The sequence below is a fragment of the Truncatella angustata genome, assembly GCF_020726525.1.
Source record: "Truncatella angustata strain MPI-SDFR-AT-0073 chromosome Unknown BKA67scaffold_9, whole genome shotgun sequence".
NCBI lineage: Eukaryota > Fungi > Ascomycota > Sordariomycetes > Amphisphaeriales > Sporocadaceae > Truncatella > Truncatella angustata.
In genome coordinates this window covers 634,433-651,102 of record NW_025763389.1, presented here as the reverse complement: position 1 = coordinate 651,102, position 16,670 = coordinate 634,433, and the positions used below count along the sequence as shown (strand labels likewise).

At 52.7% G+C, this 16,670-nt stretch overlaps 6 protein-coding genes across 6 annotated transcripts; 3 read left to right on the top strand and 3 right to left on the bottom strand.

Moving 5' to 3' along the window:
* Nucleotides 1-923: 923 nt before the first annotated feature.
* On the top strand, nt 924-1,951 carry BKA67DRAFT_540227 (3-oxo-5-alpha-steroid 4-dehydrogenase-domain-containing protein; the record flags this gene model as incomplete). The annotated part of the gene is made up of 2 exons (XM_046100742.1): nt 924-957; nt 1,029-1,951. 2 exons carry the CDS (start codon nt 924-926, stop codon nt 1,949-1,951), a joined length of 957 nt encoding a protein of 318 aa, XP_045953246.1.
* A 137-nt stretch (nt 1,952-2,088) lies between these two features.
* BKA67DRAFT_580417 (uncharacterized protein) lies at nt 2,089-3,991 on the bottom strand. The gene is made up of 2 exons (XM_046103854.1): nt 3,346-3,991; nt 2,089-3,118 (listed from the first exon to the last, which is right to left on the bottom strand). The coding sequence occupies exons 1-2, from the start codon at nt 3,805-3,807 to the stop codon at nt 2,276-2,278; spliced, it is 1,305 nt and encodes a 434-aa protein (XP_045953245.1). The 5' UTR covers nt 3,808-3,991; the 3' UTR covers nt 2,089-2,275.
* A 643-nt stretch (nt 3,992-4,634) lies between these two features.
* On the bottom strand, nt 4,635-7,673 carry BKA67DRAFT_524525 (RAM signaling pathway protein-domain-containing protein; the record flags this gene model as incomplete). Its single annotated transcript, XM_046098580.1, has 3 exons — nt 4,635-7,058; nt 7,117-7,228; nt 7,294-7,673. The coding sequence occupies 3 exons, from the start codon at nt 7,671-7,673 to the stop codon at nt 4,635-4,637; spliced, it is 2,916 nt and encodes a 971-aa protein (XP_045953244.1).
* A 2,545-nt stretch (nt 7,674-10,218) lies between these two features.
* Nucleotides 10,219-11,722, top strand: BKA67DRAFT_525458 (P-loop containing nucleoside triphosphate hydrolase protein; the record flags this gene model as incomplete). Its single annotated transcript, XM_046098668.1, has 2 exons — nt 10,219-10,423; nt 10,482-11,722. The coding sequence occupies 2 exons, from the start codon at nt 10,219-10,221 to the stop codon at nt 11,720-11,722; spliced, it is 1,446 nt and encodes a 481-aa protein (XP_045953243.1).
* A 455-nt stretch (nt 11,723-12,177) lies between these two features.
* BKA67DRAFT_540223 (glutathione reductase) lies at nt 12,178-13,659 on the bottom strand (the record flags this gene model as incomplete). Its single annotated transcript, XM_046100741.1, has 2 exons — nt 12,178-13,438; nt 13,511-13,659. 2 exons carry the CDS (start codon nt 13,657-13,659, stop codon nt 12,178-12,180), a joined length of 1,410 nt encoding a protein of 469 aa, XP_045953242.1.
* A 629-nt stretch (nt 13,660-14,288) lies between these two features.
* BKA67DRAFT_580409 (mitochondrial resolvase Ydc2) lies at nt 14,289-15,655 on the top strand. The gene has a single exon (XM_046103853.1). It carries the CDS (start codon nt 14,519-14,521, stop codon nt 15,485-15,487), a length of 969 nt encoding a protein of 322 aa, XP_045953241.1. The 5' UTR covers nt 14,289-14,518; the 3' UTR covers nt 15,488-15,655.
* The last annotated feature ends 1,015 nt before the right edge of the window (nt 15,656-16,670 follow it).

Sequence of the window (16,670 nt, the reverse complement as noted above, 5' to 3'; positions counted from 1 at the left end):
TGCAGGAGAGCTTCAAGTAGCCATTCCTCATGTGGGTCTGGTTCCGCTTGAGGGGAGACAGGATACTCTTGACGGAAAGGGCGAAAGATGTTGCAATGGGAACCGGAAACATGCAGCACGACCAGGGAACTATGTGACGATGAGTGCTTACGAGAGCAGCTATAGAAACCCTATACTTGCAGCCTATAAAGCACTCTGACATTTGAAACTCCTAGTACCAAAACTGGTGACTATCCTGCGGCCAGTACTAGAGATGTCGTAAGGGATCCACAGCGAAGTAAACAGACTCGATTTGTGTAATTCTTGTAGGAAATGATGCTCGTTGCAGGAGAGCCTGCTCACTAAGATCAGACACATGTCGCACTGTGTGGGCGACAGGCAATTAGAACACGACGGCTCAAACAAGTGAAAGAATGAACCGTTGAGTTTTGTATTTGTGATGGGATACTGAGCGGAGGGGCTGCAAAGTCAAATGACGAAGTGTAATTGGAAGCATGAGACACAAAGATGAAAGATGAGACGCCTGTTCAGTTCGCTTCGCTGCCGTTACCGTACGGAGCTCCAACATACCCAATGCATACCCCCAATACGGTGGAAATATTCATTAACGTCACTCGCCTCAACAAGAACATAACAAAATTCGGGAGACATGAACAAGCGGCAAGCAAGATTCCGTACCGTACCTGAGGTAGGTCTTCTAACCTTGGATTTTCTGCAATGACGATTGCCTCCAGAGTCCACTTCTGCCAGGGCTCCACCCCCAATTGTTGGCTAGGTAAACCTACCGACCGGACAGACACTTTAAGGCGTAGGTCAACCCCGGTTTGTTTTTTGAGACTTCCACCCCGGGAATCATCAACCACCTCAAGCACTCTTTGAATTTGTCAGGACCCAGGGCCCTGACAAACAATCGCTGCGACAAGATGGCGGACACAACCCTGAACCTGACCCAGCGCTGTAAGAACCTTAGCTCAATTGATCCTTCTATTTGAGCAGGAACCAGATCTAACCACGGCATCTCATTGCAGCTCCCGCGCACCCCGTGAAGCGTCTCCCGTCCTCCCTCGAGCTCCCGTCCGGCGCCAACGTCGAAGATGTCAAGGTTGCAATCGCCCGCAAAGTCGGCTTCTCGGACCACAACCGAGTCGGCCTGTACGATCCCACCACCAAGAAGACCTTGAAGGACCGCAAGGCCGCGCTCTCCTCCCTCGGCCACTCGGAGCTGCTCGTCAAGGACCTCGGCCCTCAGCTCGCCTGGCGCACCGTCTTCCTCATCGAGTACTTCGGCCCTCTGCTCTTCCACCCCATCTTCATGGGCCTGCGGAAGCACCTGTACCCGGCCGCCTACCCGTACGTCAAGGCCCTCGTGCCCTACGAGCCCAACGCCTTCGACGGCCCCCTCAGCATCAGCCAGCAGCTCACCTTTGCCCTCGTCATGCTCCACTTCCTCAAGCGCGAGTACGAGACCGCCTTCGTGCACAAGTTCTCCGCCTCCACCATGCCCGTCTGGAACGTCTTCCGCAACTCCTTCTTCTACTGGGCCGTCGCCGGTTTCCTGGCCGCGCTCGAGGTCTATGCGCCCTTCAGCCCAGCCGCCAAGGCCGAGAACCTGTCCATCGACCTGCTCGGCTTGGCCTTGTTCTTCTTTGGCGAGATCGGCAACTTCTCCGTGCATAGCTACCTGTCCAGCTTGCGAAGCCCCGGCGGTACCGAGAGGGTCATCCCCAAGGGCTACGGGTTCGAACTGGTCACCTGCCCCAACTACATGTTCGAGGTCATCGCCTGGATCGGTGTCATCCTCGTCAGCAGAAGCCCGTCGATTGCCCTGTTCATCTCCATCGGCTCCATGTACATGTTCAGCTGGGGCAAGGGCAAGGAGAGGGCCTATCGCAAGGAGTTTGGCGACAAGTACAAGAAGAAGCGATACGTCATGCTCCCCGGTCTGCTATGAGCAGGTCTTCTTCTTGCTCGATCTTCTTGGTAGTTTCATGCAAAAAAGGGGCACGGCATCCCGTAGTCGCATGTATTTAGTGTCTAAAAACAGAAACGCAGAAAGTTCAAAGTATATAGTATACATATAGTTGCACATCAGAATAATTCCTATTGGATGTGTTCCCAAGACAAGAAGCCGTAGCAGAAACATAGTCGTGTCTGACTTGCAGATGTGATCATGGCCTATTCATGTCTGAAGGTCACCAGAGCCTCAATCGTACTCTCGTCCGCATCCAACCCCGTGTTCATCTCATTACTATGTAGCCCAGCGGTGCAGCTCGGCCTATTTATTGACAGTGCCATCCGATGCGTCGATATCCATCTTGTCCTCATTGACGGGAATCCCATCTGCATCGACGTCTGTTATCCGCTGATCTGTTGAATGCGATGAGTTCAACTCTGGCGAAAGACCGATGGCCTCAAGTGCTTGTATTTCCCTTTCGTCCAAGGTGTTGGGGACCACGACCGGAATTCTTGACCGGTCGTCCACGTCCATCTCTGTCGAGTCTGTCACGACCCTCTCGACAGACTCGACAGCCCCCGGCCTGTCCTCTCCCTGGTCGACGTCGACTACCATTTCTGAAAGTCCCTCCGGTCCCGTCTCTAGTTCCTGCCGCGGCTCGATACACGAGGGCTCCTCCATGTCACCAATACTGGCCGCCATGGCCTCACTGATACTGGCCACTATGGCGTTATTCACCGTCGCAAACGAGCCGTCTTGCCGCCCGCTCGACTCCCTCTGCGCCGCCACCTCATCAATGTCCATCTCCCCGTCCGCACCGCGCAGACCTGGCACGACCACCTCCTCGACCATTTTGCCTTTGCCTTTGTCCGTGCCTCTGCCCGGCGGCCCCGGCCCATCGGGACCATCCGCGTCGCCAAAGCTGCCCCGCCGGCTGGGCGTGCGCGAGCCGCTCCAGCTCCCGGTCCCGGACGAGCAGCCGCTGCAGTCGGGGTCGCTGCAGGGGCCCCTCCTGACGCGCCTCATGGTGTCCTCGAGCACGAGGAAGTCCCGCTCGAGGACCTCGGCCCAGTTCTGCACGTTGCCCGTCTCGAGCACCTTCCTGCTGCCCTCCCTGACCACCTTGAGGAGCTTGTCGTTCTCCTTCCTCAGCGCCTCCGTCGCCTGGAACAGAGATTAGGGGGTTTTTTTTTTTTAATAGACGAAAGAAATAAGAGAAAATTTAAATTCGAAGCAAAACCAGCCCACCACGGTTCGGCTCTCCTCCCCTTGCCTCGCAAGGCGGTATGTGACTTGACAAATTGCGCGTGCACGAAAGCAAGGAACAACGGCGTTGGGGGAGGAAAAGAGAAGTAGGAAAGAAGGAAGAAGATGAGAGAAATATCACACACCTTGGCGACATCCCTCTCCTGCCCCTCCAGGGCGCGCGCGTTCTGATGCAGCAGCTCCGCCCTGCTCTGCAGCTCCGAGTCGAGCAAGTTGCTGATGGTGCCGACGAGGGCGGCGCGGGCCTGGGCGGTCTGCTGGGGGCTGGACGGGCTGGGGAGGTTGGGGTGCAGCAGCAGCAGCGCGTTCTGGTTGTCGTGGTGGTGGTGCGTCACGGACGTGGGCGCCGTCGTCGGGGCGCGCGGGCTGAGCTGGGACTGCGCGCCGCCGCTGCCTCCTCCCGCGTGGGAGCGCGAGGAGAAGGACGGGCTGGGGAGGAGGTGGCTGTGGTGGGAGGTGGTGCCGCTGCTCGACGGCGGAGCCGCCGTCCCGCCGGATGGGCCTGCTTCGGCGGCGTCGGTGCTGGCTGACATGGTTCCCACCTCAACCACCGGTGCCGAAGCAGCTGATGCGCCGGCGGAAGCCATAGTCGAGTCGGGTGTAACCGGGTCCGCTGGGTTGAGGGTAGTAGAACCTCCTCTGGTAAGCGGTAGTTATAAATGGTGCCTTTTCGAAATTCGGATGGTTAAGTGCTGCGATATTGTATTGGGAGCCTCTTGGACGTCTAAATCGATATTCTGGAGGGTTTCACATGCGGGGTGGCTCAACATGATTGGAGGGGAACGCCCATGGGTCGAGCAAATAATTCACGGCCGACAGGCTATGTTTGTAACATAGCTGCAAGAGGTCCTGCTCACATGACAAAGGAATAGAAGAGCTGCATTGCACTTTGGAAACTTTCTAGTCAAGATTTGTGGCCCGTTGGATTGTATACATGGCCGCGCTACACAGTAGGCTGCCCCTTGTGGTGGAATACAAAAAAACCGGCGATATACCACCAGTAACACACCTTGCTAGTCAAACATTATACGCTCTAGTTGTGTACATCAAAATTGCCCCCAGTGCATGCGGGAAAAAAACAACGCCCCGAAAATGCTGTAACCTGCTAAGGATGATCTTCAAATGCAACATTCAACAGCTCTCGTCCCAATGTCCAAAACTGTTACGGTGACATATGGCATATCCAACTGAACAGTATGCGGATGGAAAGATCCCACCCTAGCCGCCTCAATAGCAAAAAATGGCTGTTTCTGATGTGATGGCACAGCTTGGCGCTGATATTTATAGCTAGTACCCTGAATTGATTTCTTTGCCCAAGACGGGGAAACCTGGTCTCTAGGCGGATGACCAAAATGAAATCCGCAGGAAAAAGGAAAGCAACTGTGTCAATCCACGACACAAACACGCTGATTGCCTAAAACGCGGGCTTGCCTCCGCCGTTACGACGGTAAGATATCGAGCCCATGCCATTATGAGGACTTAACATTGACTCGGGACCACGGTCATCCTGAGCTGAAGTCATTGAGGAAATCGAGTTGAAGGAGCTATGGTTGGCACTGCTCATGGTTCCAGTTCGGGACATGGAAAGACCGCCCATGGAAATCAACGCATCCGCCCTCTCAAACACATTCCCCGAGAATGCCTGGGCGAACGATGCACTCTGGGGCGTTGATGGTACGGTAGCTTGCACAGCTGGTCCCAGGGCAGCACTCTGTGGCGTCACAGGAAGTTGCGTTTGGCTGAAATTAGAATTATTTGCGTAATGGCCTGGCGAAAAATAATTCCCGTCGAGGTACTGCCCTGCGTGGTTGAAAATGCCAGACCACGGAGAGGCGCAGATGAGTTGTGTTGTTTCCTTGACATTGAGCTGCACCGGTCGTAGCCGTGCCTTGATATCCAAGGAGAGGGGCACAATATCCATGGCCCCTCTAAGCTGTCTTCCGAACTCCGCCCAAGCATCCACGAAACTCTTGCAAAGCGCCCAAAATGCCGGATCTGTTCTGATTCCAGGCTCTTTGAATTTGATGGCGGACAGTCGGCCTTTCAGGATATCAGTCTGTTGGATCGCGTGGCTACATCTGTTGATCAGATCCCTCCAGCACTGTACGACATGTACCGGCATTCTTTGAGCCTTGGCCTCCCGCAAGCCGTTGTTGAATTGCTGATTGAAAATTGGAAGTGTGCGCATGAGTAGCTCTGTCGATTTTGATAAAGATAAGAAAATCTTCTCAAAATGTCGTTCCTCGTTCGACACGTCAGGTCCATATCGACTGCCGTCGCTTGATGCGAACGACTCCCCAGAGCGTGGCGTGGCAGAAGTAATGGTGGCGGTACGCCCGGTACCGTTCAGGTATGGCATCGGTACGTCGGTTGCTACACGGAGGTTGCTCGGATTGTGACTGTGGGTTCGGTATCTGGCACTTATAGGACTGGGTCGGTCAATCGTCGGAGTAGCCGAACTGTCGCGTGAATGAGGCTTCAGAGTCCCTCCAGGGCCTAGTTTTCGTGCTGGGCGAGATGGTGCACTGAAACCCGGCATACCCATTAAAGCTTGGTTGGCCGTAACTCGAAGCTCCATAATGCTGTTGTACAAGCACAGCATAAGCGTGCGAATGTATCGAGGGTCTCCGTTGCTGACAATGGTTTCCATATTATTAAGGAGTATTGAGCAGATGTGCCCGTAAGCATTGACCAAGGTCAGAACTGCTCTCTGCACGTTTTCGTTCTCTCGAGGTCCTTGATTGCCCTGGTCCGATGATTCATGTTTGAGAATCTCCTGCTCCAGTTCTTCGACGTGCATATTAGTATTAAAGAAGACAATTTCCAGACTCGAGCGCTTAGCTGTGCCATCGTTTGTCAGTCTTGTGAATAATTGTATCATAGGATGAATCTGGAATATGGCATATAAAATGCCCTTCGCAGATTCAAGGATGGGATCCACCACTTTTGATTCTCGCCGCTGCTCGGGCAAGACCGATAGCCGACGGACATAATTGGGGCGGTGCAGTAACGGTTCTGCAGGACTATTCGGGCTGTTGACAGACCCCATGTTGGGCTGCACATTGCCTGTCATGGACGAACCGTGGCTGAGTCCCCGATAATGGCTGAACCTGTTGTTCGCTTGCGTTTCATCGAGAGTGCTCAGCTCGTTTGTCCGTTTTGATAATAAACGTCTCGGGCGTTCCGCAGAACGATCTCCCCGTGATGCTTGCAGTAGAGTCTCGCTGTTCGACCGTAGACGTTCATTCGGATTGCCAATGGTCAAGGGCATCACACCGGGTTTGCGAACTGCCGTGTTCTGTTGGGATAGACCACGAGCATGTGATCGAGATGGTATCGGTGGTGCTCGCGGTACATTGGGCGATCGAAGGTCTGGCGCGTCTACACCATTTACTTTGATGGGAAACCGGCCACTAACCACTCTCTTCAAAGGAAACCGTGGTGTTTCAATGCCTTCACTCCCATCGTCGCCGTTGCCATTCTCCAAATCATTTGTCTTCTCGGCTTCAGCTTTTTCCGCGATCTTATGCTTCAAGAATTTCTTGATATGTGCTGTTACAGTCACTTCCGTTACCTCGCTTTCTTTCAGGAAGCCCTCGTTCGGGGGACTGCTGGCCTGGACCTGCAAGACGTCACGTGGAGGGAACTTGATAGCGTTTCCGTCAAGCTTCAGCACCTGCAATGAAACCATATCACCTAAACAGAGAGGAAGTTCCTCTATCCGATTTTTCTGAACAGCAAGTACTTTAAGTGACGCCAACTTCGCGATGTCTGGTGGCAAAATTTTGATCTTATTCCTGCCAAGATCCAGGATTTCCAACGATCTGAGGTCGCACAACTGCGAACAAAGCGTTAGAGGATAACGTTCAGGGGCAAAGTGGCGAGGCGATATTTACCGGCAATGGGAACTCTTTCATGTGATTGTTCCTCACGTTCAGATAACGCAAGGAGGTACACTCAGAAAATCTTGTAGGAAAGGACGCGAGTTTATTGTGTGATAATGCAAGCCTGAAGGTGAGCAAAATCATGTCAGCGATTGCCCCTCGGGAATTGCGAATCGCAGGGTCACGTACCGCTCCAATTCGTTCTTTATAATGTCAACAACCTCGTCGGGCAGCTCTTGGATGTTCCTCCGGCTCAGGTCGATCGTAACGCCCGGTTTCAGCTCGGTGCTCACTCCACTTGCTTCAGCTGCTTGCGACTCGTTTTCACGTATAGCGCTCCTCATGGCCTCGCGGGCAAGAGCAATGACTTGGTTCGCCGACATTGGCGCGGAAGCCGACAAATTCGAGCTCGAGGACTGCCTGAACATCTCGGGGATCGGAGGAGGTGGAGGCATGTTGGACAAGGACGTCTGTAGTCGTCGCAATCCTTGAGCTGGATTGGTAGGCAGCCCTCGTGAGGAGGAAGACTGTGACGGGATGACGGTGGCACCATTCGCGCCCAAGGGCATCATGGAGGCCATACCGTACGAACCAGACATGGCGGGCGCCGGCTTTATGTACTGGCGGCCCCCTATGTCGTTGTGTCTATACGATGGTAGCGAATGGTTCGAGGTGTGGTTCTGACACGGAACAAGGGAAGGGTGAAGGCGATCCCCGGTTTCAGTCAGGGTAGTTGCTTGTCAATGGTTCGCAAGCGACTATGCAGGTGGATTCAGGACAATTGGGTCTGAGGATGCTGGAGATTCGGCAGGGCAATGGGGGTCGTCATGGCAGAAGTTGTCGTCAATGGATAGCGGGACGTTTGGAATATAGAGGGAACAAAGACGATGGTCGCAGCTGCTGAAATATGGGTTGCGGGTGTTTCGATGTGCGATTGCGTGAAGGGAAGACGCTCCGAGTGCAGGTCGTGTGGTGTTTCAGGTTTCAATGCCAATAGAGGGCAAGTGCTGTAGGAGTTAAGGCAGATTGCCCAGATATATGTCACGGATGTCTTGGCCACTCTTCTCGTAGCTGCGCCGATCTGATTCGAAACGTAATTGGACCGTCAAGTGAAAGGTATAGCCATTGGTCACGGGACATATAGATGGCAAAGCCGGTGGTGAAATGTGAATCGTCTGTGTAATGTAATGTACGATGGCACTGTAGAGGTTGAGACCAAACGACAGCCAAAGATCGAAGATGTTGTACGTCCAAGGATGGACCAAACAATGGGTCGGCCGTGGGAAGATGCGAACCGGTACCCCAGTCGCCCATGTACTACCAACTTACTACTAGCACGACTCTCTAGTCGTAGTCGTGGTCGTGGCCGTAGTTAGTGGTGGTCGTAGTCATAGTCATAGCCGTATCCCTAGTTGCACTGCAGTTGTGGGAGACCCCAGACCAACTGCAAGACTGGATAGACGGTGGACATGCAACCGTTCGGCTCTTTTGATTCGATTGGATTGAATGGGATTGGATTCGATTCAGCAGTGCAGGCTCAAACCAAGCTTCAAGTGAAAGGGGGTCGGCGCAATTTAGGCTTGAGCCTAGGATTGGGCTTGGACGTGGACTTGCACTTGGACGACTTGGGCCTGAGACTTGGGCGGGTGCCCAGGCGGGAGGGTCGCCTGTTGTATACAAAAGACAGGCCCTTTGACCTTACCTCCGTACCTTCTTTGTGGCTCTGTGGCCCTGTGGCCTTGAGGCGCCGAGCTGTGCGAGTCTGTGGGTGACAGACAGGCTTGAGTACGATGTACTGTGGGAAAAAAACCCCACTACCAATGCAACGCTGAACCAGGGTTCAGTGTCTTGTGTGGCTGGAAATAGCTTCAGTGCAGTCTGCAAAGGTGATGGCGATTCGTTGTCAGGACTCCTGATTGATTACCTTAGCAATTCCCGTCAAATGGCGGACGTGCATCATACCTGCAGGTTGTGGTTGGTTTGCATGCTGTCATGACATAGTTGGCTCCAATGCACTCTTCTTGCTTTTCTCTAAGGTCAGTCTAGTCGAATCGCGTCTTGTTCCTGACAGGGTGTGATGCTGTCCGCTACGACCAGTACAAGCCATCCTTGTCCTCCAAAAGGACCGCCACAGCTGATTCAGTCTAGCGCATCTTCTCTTTATGCTGGCCCACCTGCAAGGCACCTGGGCACCGTCCACTCACTGTCTATCAGGCGACTTTTTTTTTTTTTTTTTTTTGCCTTGCCGAGAGCTGATATGTGGTGCATTCGCCATCGGGACGCAGCCTCAAGTATTCCAGGCAACTGAAACGGTCTGTGTTGATAAACCTCCAGCCGGCGCTGCAGCGTTTATCAACAGTGTTGAAAGCTCTAACCTAGATGGATACACAAACTGTCATGGTGGGGGCGTGATCACATGTGGCGATAGCCTTAACTCTTTGCTTAATGGTCCTGACAAAACTCAACGTCATGTGCTTTTTCTGTTCGACTTCAACCCACATCTTTTTAAGGTTACACTAACCAACTGCACAACTCGACTTCCATGGCAGATTGCCATCTACGATATGTACTTGTAGGTACCGGATTCTGTACCAACCATCCTGCTGGGCTTGGTGTTATTAGCTTTGCTCAGCCAGTCTTACAACAGTCGCCACAAGAACGACATACAATCTAAATCCAGTCTACCATATCCCAGGACTTATTTCATTTTCACGACACCCTCACAGCGTTCTAATCCATTAGCTACATACGAATTCAGAGCAATGTTAATGTTGCATCCCCAGCCATGATCAATGCCACCCCCGGAACAAAATCAAAATCACAGGAGATTGAGGATCTTGTTGGGGCCGTTCATTGGAACGTTTCCGTATTGCGTTGCACGAATAAATATTTTACTTTTATTTTATTTTTTCACTGCACCTGAAGTCTCCATGCTGGCAACTCGTCACTAGATCTGCCAACGTTGCCTGATACCTTTCCTTGGCCGAACACCAACAATTGAACCCAAGGCTCGTGAGTCAATATATTTGTGCTTTGCAGATCGGACAATCAATACATACGTACGGCCTACCTGTTCCCCAAGGAATCCCGGAGCCACTACATGATCTTGAAGAGATGCCTCCACTGAAGAGGACTAACTCATATGTCCTCCCGGACCTGGATTTCACCTTGAGGCGCCAGTTCAACAAGCCCGGTTTTAGACCTCAGCAAAAAGAAATCATACAAGCTTCTCTTGATGGAAATGATGTTTTTGTGCAAGCAGCCACTTCATTTGGCAAGAGTTTGTGCTTTCAACTCCCAGCAGTAGTGGATCAAGGCAGTAGGCGGTCCTCATCCGTCTTTTGTTTTTATGTTTTAGCTCTGATCAACTGCACTAGTTACCATCGTCATCTCACCACTGCTGAGTCTGATGATGAATCAGGTAGAAGCTTTACGGGTCGCCGGTATCAACGCCAGCTCACTGAATAGCAACACGCCTCTATCAGAAAAGGATCGCATCTATAAGGATCTGCAGACTGGTCACCCCCTGACGAGACTTCTTTACGTGACCCCTGAACTCTGCGCCCTGGACCGTTTCCGAGACCGTCTAAAGATAGTCCACGAGCAGAGGGAGCTTGCTCGTATTGCCATCGACGAGGCACATTGCATCTCGGAATGGGGCCACGATTTCCGCAAGGACTTCAAGCGCCTCTGCTGGTTTCGCGAGTCCTTTCCAGACGTGCCCATCATGTGCCTCACCGCGACAGCCAACACACAGGTACGCCACGACGTACTATCAACTCTTGGCCTGGACGAGAAATCGGACCGTCTCAAGACCTTCACCATGACGGCGTACCGTCCAAATCTTCATCTCGAAATCCGCTTCACGTCAGACCAGGACGACCAGCGCCTCGAAGACTTCCTGAGATGGATCAGGGGCGTATACACGCGCCGGGCCGGCGAGCCGCGCAAGTCCGAGCTCGGGGCAGGCGAGCGCGTAGACAACGTGCCGGGGATTATCTACACCATCTCCCGCGACGAGTGCGAGAGCCTCGCCGCGGCCCTCCGCTCGGAGGGCCTAGGGGCGCAGCCCTTCCACGCCAAACTGTCCAAGGAAGTCAAGGAGCAGACGCTGGCGAGGTGGGTCGGCAACGCGCCGGGCTACGACATCATCGTGGCCACCACGGCCTTCGGCATGGGCATCGACAAGCTGAACGTGCGGTTCGTGGTCCACTGGCGCCTGCCCAAGTCGCTCGAGGGGTACTACCAGGAGGCCGGGCGGGCGGGCCGCGACGGCAATGCCGCGTACTGCTTCCTGTACTACAGCCGCGAGGACCGGGACCGGGTCTCGAGTCTCGTCATCCGCGACGGCCAGCAGAGCGGCAACGCGAGCAACTTCCAGGCGCGCGCGCGGAGCTTGCAGAAGCTGGCAGAGTACTGCGAGAGCACGAATGCGTGCCGGCATGCTCTGATCTGCAGATACTTTGGGGAGGCCGAGGTGCCCAGGTGCGACTATGCCTGTGACTGGCACAAGGACGCGTCTGACCTCCAGAGGCGGTGGTTGAGAGGCTTGGCGAGTGAGGAGTTTGTGAGTACGCAGAGGGAGGAGGGCCGGTATGATGTCGACTGGTACGACTAATGACGATGGTACCTTTCTTGGCCGAGATGGTTCAACTTACGTACAGAGAGTGGGCAGAGTAGATGGCATAATACTCCCAGAGTTACCTGTGCTATTGCTAAGCCCAGAACGATTTGATGATTCATGCACTTGTTACCACTTCGTTTCACGTTGTTCGGTGTCCCACTACTCGGTGGCTTTTGCAGTCAGCATTGTGAATACTTCTCGGCTGAACCGTATACGGAGTTCCAAAGGATTGAGCAGACGGGTCACTACCTAGCTTTATTTTGACACAGCGACAACAGTAGTAACAGTCGGTGGACCTGGTTGCATTGGCTAATACTGGCGAGATGAATCGATGGCGTTTCTTGTATTAATTTACAAAGAACCTCCTCTCTGTCCTTGAAATCTTGTATAACTTCTTTGAAAAGAGATTTTAATTTAAAAAAAAAATCTATAAAAAAAAATCAAGCTGTCTATTTCAGGGTAACCAGCTCCTCGGCGCTCGTAGGGTGAATGGCTACGCAAGAGTCGAAGTCCTTCTTCGTAGCGCCCATCTTCATGGCAACGCCGAAACCCTGCAGCATCTCGCCAGATCCAAGCCCCATGATGTGAAGTCCTACCACCTTCTCCTCGGGGCCGGCACAGATCAGCTTGTATTTGGTGGGGGGCTTGTCTTCGGGCTCCATCAAGGTGTAATACATGGCAGTAAAGCTGGTGCTGTAGACCTTGAGGTTCTCCTTGCCGTATTGCTCCTCGGCCTGGGGCTCGGTCAGACCGATGGAGCCGACTTCGGGGTGAGAGAAGACCACCGAGGGGATGTTGCTGTAGTCGAGGCGTGCGGTACGGTATTGCTCGGGACCAAACAGACGTTCGGCAAGACGACGACCGGCGGCGATGGCGACGGGCGTCAGCTCGGCCTTGCCGCAGACGTCACCCAAGGCATAGATGTTTTCGACATTCGTGTTCTGGTAGTCGTCGGCGACGATGTGGCCTTTCTCGTCCTGCTTGACGCCTGCCTTGTCCAGGCCAAGATCCTTGGTGGCGGGCGTTCGGCCGATGGCCCAGATCAGGTGGTCCAGACCCTCGAGCTTACCCTCTCCGTTGGCGTCCTTGTAGTGAATGGTGAGCTTGCCATCGGAGTCCTTCTCGACCTTGCTTTGTGAGGATTCCTTGTGGAGCTTGATACCGAGGCGCTCGTATTCGTTCGTCACACCCTCTTGGATCATGGGGTCGAATGTTCGCAAGAAAGTCTTGTGGCGGATGAAAAGGTGAGTCTCCACTCCCAGGGCGTTGAACATGCCGGCAAACTCGACAGCGATATAGCCAGCACCGACGAGGGCGACCTTCTTTGGTAGGGTGTCGATATCAAAGAAACCGTCGCTGTTGGTACCGAGCTCTGAGCCGGGAACGTTGGCTGGCGCATGTGTCGGGTAGCCGCCGGCAGCGATCAGAATCTTCTTTGCGCGCACAGTCTCCTTGGTGCCGTCGTTGAGGGTGACTTCGACCTCGTTTTTGCTCAAAAGCTTGGCCCAGCCAGCGACATATTCGACCTTGTCGTTCTTCAAGTTCCTCTCGTAAATGCCGTTGAGGCGCTTGATGAAGGCATCCCGCTTGTTCTTGAAAGAGGTGAAATCGAAAGGCTTCGTCTCCTCCACGGAGAAGCCGTATGCTTTGGACTCGTGTATCGTTTCTGCGATGAGGGCGGCGTTGAAGGTGACCTTTTTCGGCACACAGCTGGAGGGAGGGAAGCATATGTTAGAGGCGAGACACAACGAATCCGGCGCAGACAGAGCCATGCGTGCTTACCCTACGTTGACACAAGTGCCACCCAGGCGGCTGCCTTCTATGATCATGGCCCTGGTGCCAAACTGGCCGGCAGCCTTGCGCGCCGACGCAAGGCCACCACTTCCGCCGCCGATGACAAGGTAGTCGGTCTCCTTGGATATCGGAGCCATGATGTGAGATGTCGAGGAGAACTGTCGAGAGATGGAGGAGATACGCTGCGCGGCCGTTCTGGATCTACAAGTGCTGGCTACTGCAGTGCGGCCAAATACTACAAATGCTTGCATATGGACAGACGTCTATTATATACAGCCTCGCAGAGAGGGATGGACGGAGGGGTTCAGGGAGGGGAGCTGTATATGTACAGTAGTGGGGCAAGGCGTATGACGTCTTATGCGAAGGGTATCGCGGGAGGATGGCTTAGGAATCGACAATGCGGAAGATGGGCTTTTTTTCGACAATTGCCTAGTCTGGAGACTGACTTCTCGTTGGCTCAATCCAGTATACGAATACAACCACCAATGTTTGCGGAATGGTGCGGGTGCTGAATCATCGCCGATTAGTGCTTCTGTCAAGGTCCAAAAGTTTTGTAAGCACCTCGGTGCGCCGGCGCCTGGCCCGGGCTCTCGGGAGCCATGATTCCAAATCTTAGATGAGATGAGATTTGAGTGCTGAGACTGACCTTGACGGCGATTGCCGAGGCCTGTAGATCGCTAACCTACGGGGAAGCTCGTGCATGAAATGCTTGCGAGGATCTATTTTTTGGGTGGGGGGAGGAGGGGGGGCTTGTTTTTAATTATGAATCCATTCATTATTAGGACGCCAGGCTCGACGCGTCAACCTCAGCTTAAACAATCGCGCTATTTGGCAGAGCGCCTTTTGTATTGACAACCGTGTTGACCATGACTTACACGCATCTTCTCCCTGGGAGCCTAGGGATCGTCGCCTAGAGCCATCCACCGTGAGAATTGAGCAAGATGAGATGGGCCAAAAATCAAACCCAACATTAAATATCCCTTGTTGTCCACCACCATGCTTTCAGCTGCCAAACTGGCCCAGACCTTGAAACTGGCCGAGCTCAAGACTTTAGCAACATTATGTGGTGTATCCTCGTCTGGCACCAAGGCGAGCTTGGCTCAGCGGCTTCAAAGCTCAGTCTCTGGTGTGACGGTTGAAAGTGGCATGCCAGCATCAGAACAGCGCATCTTATCCGTGGACATGGGAATCCGCAATCTGGCAGTTTCGTTTCTTACTACATCGTCCAAGTTCAAGAGCGACGGGCTTGGGCCACGCACACCACCACTTGGTGTCACAGTCAATTCATGGAGTCGCGTTGATCTCACACGCTTGATGGGAGACGTACAGACGGACGAAGATGCATGGAGCCCCGACGTAATGTCTGATATGACTCTTGATCTGGTCCAGAATCTATTTTTGAGCACGGAGAAATCGCCGACTCATATCCTCATCGAGAGACAGAGATTCAGAAGCGGTGGCGGTTCAGCGGTCCAGGAATGGACCTTGAGAGTCAACACCCTCGAAGCCATGATTTACTCGACACTAAAAACGATGAAGTCTTGCGGTCATTGGAAGGGTAAAATCATCCCGATTGTACCAAAAAGGGTAGGACCATTTTGGGTTGAGAGTACGACTGAGAGCGAAGGTATTTTGGACCATGATAAAAAGGCGTCGAAGTCCAAGAACTCCAAGGCTAGACATAAGAAAGAGAAGATTGACCTCATTGGGAAGTGGCTGATCCAAGGCGAGATAAAGCCAGTTGGCCAGGCGGACATCATGGCAAAATCCTATCTCCAGCGCTGGCAAGGAAAACGAACCAAGAAATCAACCAAAGATGAAAATTCTGACGGCGATCGTTTGCAGAAACTCGACGATCTCGCCGATTGTCTGTTACAAGGACTAGCTTGGATAAAGTGGCAGGATAATCAAAGAATCCTGATCAGTGGTGGCCCGGCGGCTCTCCTTGAAAATTTGTCCTCTTGAGTAGTTCGTCAATAGTCGGTGCGACGTCTGCGCATTTATCTTGCTTAGCTATTACTACGAACGAGACACGCATGTCATGAGTTGTGTGTATTGGGAGCATATAAAGCGACGAGTGTAATATCTTGCGCAAAAGCAAATTTAATTCAGGCAACCCCAATTGCCTCGTCATTGCTGTCGGAGAAAGCCTCGACGTGAATGTACACATATTTTTTGCTGTTGTACCTACACTCTATTCTTTCTTCCTTATCTTCGCCATCCAGCCTAGTCAAACACTCTGCGATAATCTTGTCTCTGGAGATATTTAAGTTGTCCGGCCTTTGTTTCGCAGCCAGTTCAAATGTTGTTACGGTCACCGGCAATACAAAAAAAAATTGAGTTTATCTCAAGCATAGAAAGAAATTGTTGAAATCAACCGGCGAGGGCCTTAGACGCTCCGCAACTATTCGCAATCCATTACAGCGGCGCAAGAATTTCTCGGCACATATCTTACGATCACGGGAAATCATAGAAGACTCGTTTACAGTACCAAACCACCCCTCTTAAAAAAAACCCTGGATATGTCTTCCGCAAGTTCATCCCACAGATACTGTCTTAAGAGAACCACTAAAAAGTCCATGAAACATATCCTCTGCTGCAGCGACATTCTCAAAGTCATGATACAGGATCTTGTTAGCAAGATTAAGCCTCGTTCTCGTCCTGGAAGTGCAGAGTCTACATGGTTACCCCTAGACCAGAGAGTACAACATAATGAAAGGGAATACGGTATGAGGGAACCCGACATGTGCGATACCCATTTTGGCCGGCATCGTGATAGCGTTGAGATTGTAATCCCATGGGCTGTGCGTGACGCCATTTTGGAGAGGTACCACAAAGAGATCGTGTCAAGGGATTAATGAAATAAGGAGGCTTGAGCTATGCGGACCACATTAGAACAGCTATAGACTTTGTTCTACATTGATCAGTCCGCTAAACATCTCAACACATGCAACAATTTTCCAACCCGAGATTGTGCCTCGAAGGGAGTTTGATCCCGCCAATCCCAACTGGCATCCCTAGCTATAAGGAAGACAGGCCTCACCTTTGGCATACGTTCTGACGCCTCTCGAACCCACCGATCAATAATATCCCGCTCGTCAAGATTCCATTGCGCGCTATCCCTTGGGCGCCATGGCTGGTGAGCCCA